The sequence below is a fragment of the Chrysochloris asiatica genome, unplaced genomic scaffold (assembly GCF_000296735.1).
Source record: "Chrysochloris asiatica unplaced genomic scaffold, ChrAsi1.0 scaffold00057, whole genome shotgun sequence".
Lineage (NCBI taxonomy): Eukaryota > Metazoa > Chordata > Mammalia > Afrosoricida > Chrysochloridae > Chrysochloris > Chrysochloris asiatica.
The window spans coordinates 10,134,838-10,140,581 of NW_006408575.1; the positions used below are offsets into that span (position 1 = coordinate 10,134,838).

General features: G+C 41.6%; 1 protein-coding gene across 5 annotated transcripts in view; it reads left to right on the top strand.

Moving 5' to 3' along the window:
• GRIA1 (glutamate receptor, ionotropic, AMPA 1) overlaps window positions 1–5,744 on the top strand; it is a 579,065-nt gene that overhangs the window by 403,701 nt on the left and 169,620 nt on the right. For all 5 annotated transcript variants that reach the window (XM_006863904.1, XM_006863902.1, XM_006863903.1 and 2 more), the window contains one exon: window positions 999–1,103. In XM_006863904.1, coding sequence (XP_006863966.1) covers window positions 999–1,103 — 105 coding nt within the window. The remainder of the gene's footprint in view (window positions 1–998; window positions 1,104–5,744) is intronic.

Below are 5,744 nucleotides of genomic sequence, written 5' to 3' on the forward strand. Positions count from 1 at the left end.
TAAGAGCAGCAGACTGAGTCATAAGTTCTAGGTCTCCTTGTAGATCCCTTGATTTTTAATACAGGTTTGAAGGTATGAGAGCATGAAACTGATTTGACTCATTTGTGGAGAAGACATCCCATGGAACAGATTTTAGGGGTTCCAATACAAATTTAATTTTAACCAAATGAGACAGATTTAAAACTTTGAACACCTGGTCTTAACATAGGGATTCTTCTCAGGGGCTTTAAAATTGTCACCGCAGTTTCACATTTTGTTTTGTTGTTGTTGTTGTTTTCTGTCATTTAAGATAGACAATGAAGGTCTAGAAAAATATAGTACCCAAGGCTGGTACCCAATGCTGGTAGAGTGAAGTCAAGTCAAGTCTCCCAAGTTCAGCTCTTTAGATGCCCAGGTATTTTATTCCCTGGACTTACAAAGAAACTAAGAAACTGTATTAAAGCTGGTCCTAAGGCCAGCTTCGGACCCAGGGTCTTCTCCTGACATACCAGTGATGATCTAACTGGTCTCTCTCTGTTTATTCATCTGAAGATGTGTGTCTTCAGAGAGATGATGGTGATGATGTGGTAGTACATTTTCTATTAGGAACTGATACACACTGATATCTACTCTGGCCCATAATTGCTTTGCTTCAAATAATGGGTGAAAAAGATTTTTAGAAAGACTTTCAGTTCAGTGGGAAAGAGGACTATGCTTTAACAGCAGTGAAAGAAAGGTCTGGTAAACTTCTTCTGAAAAATCCGTTATGGAAATCCTGAGTAACCTGTGCTACTCTTAGTTCTACTCTGACACACATGGGATTCCCATGAGTCAGAGTCAACTCACTAGCAGCAGGTGGTGGTGTTGTTTACTATGGACAAGGGATAGGAGCATTTCAGCATTCATGCTACTCCGAGGTTTGTCCCATGTAACATTCTCAGGTTCTGTGTTTGTACTTCCAATGAACAAATCAAACAAACATAAAGGGTAACCTCTGGGTTCTTGGTTGGGTTTTCTAGGTACGGTTTGAAGGCTTGACTGGAAATGTGCAGTTTAATGAAAAAGGACGCCGGACCAACTACACTCTCCATGTGATTGAAATGAAGCATGATGGAATCCGAAAGGTAAGGGTCACCTTAGCTTCCATTCTACAGGGAAGAAAGCATGAAGCTGAAGCTCAGTCCAGAGGTGACGACTTTGTACACCCAGCTTTCATCAACTGGATCTCTTTGGTGAGACAGTGTGGCATATTACCTTGGGCTCCAGGCTATCCTGTTGGGCCCCTGATGGGTGTAGCCACTGCCACAGTTGAATGTATCAGAATGGTGTAATCAGGACATTCCTGATGACTGAGATGGGAAGGGAGAGAGGGCCAAAGAATTTTGCTGCCCCTGGAAAGGACACCAGACATTTGTCCTCCACCCAAGGTCATCTTCCTTTCAGAGTGTGAAGAGTGTGGTGTCACCCCAGCCCTGCAGATAAACACATCGATGTTGTAGTTTTGTTGTGTTGGGCTTTGAGCAAGCTTCTAGAGAGAAAATGGTTGAACATGAGTAAGATGGTCCCTCAAAAGACTCTTAATGGGCTTTTGTCCTCATTACTGCTGTTCCCTGGTGGAAGAAATTGACAATTTTACATGACCAAATTTGTACTTGTCAAAATTAAAATAAACAAATGTTGATTACTGTCCACCTTCCATCACCCCACCACAAGGTAAAGGGTAGTTTGCAATAAAGCCAGATTATTTTTCTATACAATAATGGGAGACTAGATATATTGGAGACCAAGTTGTTGTTATTGTAGAGTGCCGATGAGTCAGTTCTGACCCATAGAGACCCTGTATAGGGCTTCTAAGGAACAGTTGGTGAGCTTAAACTGCCAACCTTGTGGTTCAAACCAACCTTGCATTCCAGCGCATTAACCCCCAGCTCCACTACAGGACTCCATTGGAGACCACATGGTGGTGAAACATAAGAATAAGGCTCAGGAGACTTCTATTGCTAGTCCTGCCAAAGTCTGTGTGGCCTTTAGTACATGTCTTGACCTCTCTGATCTTTAAAATTAATGAGAGATGTTGGACAACTCAACCCTTTCAACTCTGACACTTCAAATGTGATGCCATGTTATACAAGGGGTCTTCAAAAAATTCCTGGAAAAATTTCATTATTTTTTCATTCCATTTCCCATAAATGTTTTGAAGACACCACATTATCCCTCTGCCTGGTTGGACTTTGGCTTCCTGTGTGTGACGGGGGAGAGGGTCTTCCCCGGTAGATGACTGCCCCTTGCTATGACTTTCCTCAATCATTACTCTCAAAAGCAGGGACCCAGAGTTTTAAATGGATCCTAAACCTTACCCTCGTGTGGCACTGCAGGATAATACACTGGACCGCATGGTAGGTTTGAACCACAAACTTGGTGGTTCAAACTCACCAGCCACTCCTTGGGTCACTATGAGTTGGTACCAACTTGAGACCACTTAACAACAACAAACCTTATCCAGATTGTTATCTTTCGCATTTCCTCATAATTTGTTCTTCATCAAGAACTTCTCTGAAGTGGGGACAGTGTTGCAAGATTAGTGATTCCTAAACTTTAGTGACTAGAAGAATTACCTGAAGGCCTTGTTAAAAATGAAGATCCCTGGACCCTAGTCCCTGGACATTCTTTTCTTGGAGAACAGAAATGAGGTCCATGAACTGTGGGTTAAGCATTAGGCTGCTAACTGAAAGGTCAACCATTTGAGTCCACTGTAGATAAGATTGTCTAGTTGCTAATGATTTCCAGTCTCAGAAACCCTATGGAAGAGTTTAGATTCCTTTAGTTGCTGTGATGCTGGAAGCTATGCTTCCGGTGTTTCAAAATACCAGCAGGGTCACCCATGGTGGACATGATTCCCTGAAGTTTCCAGACTAAGAATAGACTAGGAAGAAGTGATAAGCAGTGCACTTCTGAGGGATTTGCCCTTGAAAGATCTTATGAATAGTAATGAGACATTGATATAGTGCTGGGAGATGGGTCCCTCAGGTTGGAAGGCACTCAAAATACAACTGGGGAAAAGCTGCCTCCTCCAAGTAGAGTGGATCTTAATGACTTAGATGAAGCAAAGCTTTAATTTGCTAATGGAACACAATTCAAGATAAGAAGTAGCTGTAAAATGAATTGACACTGTGGTTACAACAATAGGCACAAACATACTAACAATTATGAGGATGGCTCAGGACAGGGGTAGTGTTTTGTTCTGTTGTGCATAGGTTCACTGAGTCAGAATCAACCCAACAGCACTACTGTGAGTAGAAATCAACTAGATGGCAGTGGATTTGGGTTTGGTTTTATGGATCTTATTAGCATCATTGTGATGTGGCACTGTAGGAAAAACACTGGACTGTTTATCCTAAAGTTAGTGGTTCAAACCCACCAGTCACTCCTTGGAAACCCTATCCAGGATCTCTATGAGTTGGAACTGATTCAACAACATTTAAAAACAAAAAAGCATTAACATCATCTGTAAAAGGAGCATGACAACCCTTTACTTTAAGGGTTGCTGTCAGGATTAAATGAGAAAAAAAGATTTACTCCTCTCACCTGCAGTAAGGTATTCAGAATAGTAACAACTAGCACCTGTTCTTTGTTAGTTTGTTTGTTTGTTTGTTTGTTTGAATATAGACCACAAGGATTATATACAGCCTGGAGCTTTGGTGAGTCTGTCTGTGCAAACCCATAGAAGGGATAAATCAGCACAAAGAAAAAAAAGACAAATTTTAAATTCCACAAGCAAATGGCTGTGCTTTATTTTTCAGTTCCCGAGGCAGTTTTAAAACTTACTTTTTGTGACTAAATCCTTTCTTAGGATGTGAGTTTAAGCATCCTTTGTTTACAGGGGATCTGACTTTTAGAAAACCAATCCCTCCACATCTGTGGCTTCGGGCCTTTTACTCAGTCAGCCTCCTAGCAAAGTAATTTCTCAGATTCAAGGGTGACCTAGTTGCACTGGTTTTGGTGAACATTACAAGGCCTTACCTGAAGTGTGTAATAAAGAGAAGCTGCTTTTTCCTGCTTTGGGGCCTTGGGGAAACCATCCTGGTATTTGGACCCATGTCTTGCTCACTCATGTGCAATTTGATCTGACTTCAATCTAACACCTCACTGAAATGTGTCTACTCTAAGCGAGTTTCAGGCGCCACTACTGGTTTTGGTTCTACCTAAACTGAATCCTGGAGTCCTGGTGTAGCACTGTGGGTTAATGCACCAGACTGCAAAGTTGTTTGAATCGAAAGGTTGGTGGTTCAAGTTCACCAGTCACTCCTTAGAAACCCTACTCAGGGTCGCTATGGGTCAGAATTGACTCGACGGCACTTAACAACAACAAAACTGAATCCTAGGGAAATCCCATTCAGTAATGCCACCGCACCATGGCACTGGGAATACTGTGGAAGAATCAATGTGTTTGAAATATGGCATTGGCAAAGAGTATTGACAGTACCATTAACTGCCAGAAGATCAAACAAATCTGTGTTGAAAGAAGTATATCCAGAGTGTTCCTTGGGAGCAAGGATGGCAAGACTTTGTCTCTCATACTTTGGGACATGTTACTAGGAGGGACTAGTCCCTGGAGAAGGACATCATGCTTTGTGAAGTAGAGGGTCAGTGAACAAGAAGCCCCCCAATGACATGGATTGACACAATGGTAGCAACAACGGCATCAAACATAACAATTATGCAAATGGCACAGGACCAGACATTGTTTCATTCTGTAGTACATAGGGTCACAGTGAGTCAAAATTGACTCAATGACACTTGATGACAACAACAACATGTGAATTAAAAAGGAGCTCTGGTAGCACATTGGGTTAAGAGTTAGACTGCTAATTACAATGTTAGTGGTTCAAACTCACCAACCATCTCTCTCCCCTTAAGAAAGATGAGGTTATTTGCACTTATAAAAATTTACAGCCTCCAAAGTTCTATGGAGCAGTTCTACTCTGCCCTGCAGCATTATTATTTGTTGGAATTGACTCAATGTAATTGGGTTTGGTTTTGGTTTCTATGCGAACAAAGGAGCCCTGATTGTATAGTGGTTCAGCATTCAGATGCAAATTGAAAGGTTGGAAGTTTGAATCTACCAGCCACTCCACAGGCAATAGATGTGACAATCTGTTTTTATAAACATTTATGCCTTGGTAATCTTATGGGGCCACCACTCCTCTGTCAGTTTGTAGTCCTATGGTAGCTTGTGAGTTCCTGTGATTCTGAAAGCTCTGCCATTGGTTATTTAAATACCAGCAGGGTCACCAATGATGGACAGGTTTCAGATGAGCTTCCAGACAAAGACAGACTAGGAAGAAGGAATGACAAACTACTTCCGAATATTTAGTCACTGAAAACCTTATGAATAGCAGAGAAACACTATCGGATATTGTGCCAGAAAATGAGCCCCTGAGGATGAAAGTCACTCAAAATGCGACTGGTGAAGAGCTGCCTCTTTAAAGTAGAGTTGACCCTGATAATGCAAATGCAGTAAAACCCTTGGGAGAAAAGCCCGTGCCACCATCATTTGCTGGTAGGGCATAACTCAAAATTAAGAGAAACAGCTGTAAACATCCATTGAAAATCGTAACATGAAATGCACAAAGTATGAATCTGGGAAAATTGGAAGTTGTCAAAAATGGAATGGACTACATAAACATCGATATCTTAGGCATTAGTGAGCTGAAATGGACTGGTATTGGCCATTTTGTGTCTGATGACCACATGGTTTACTATGC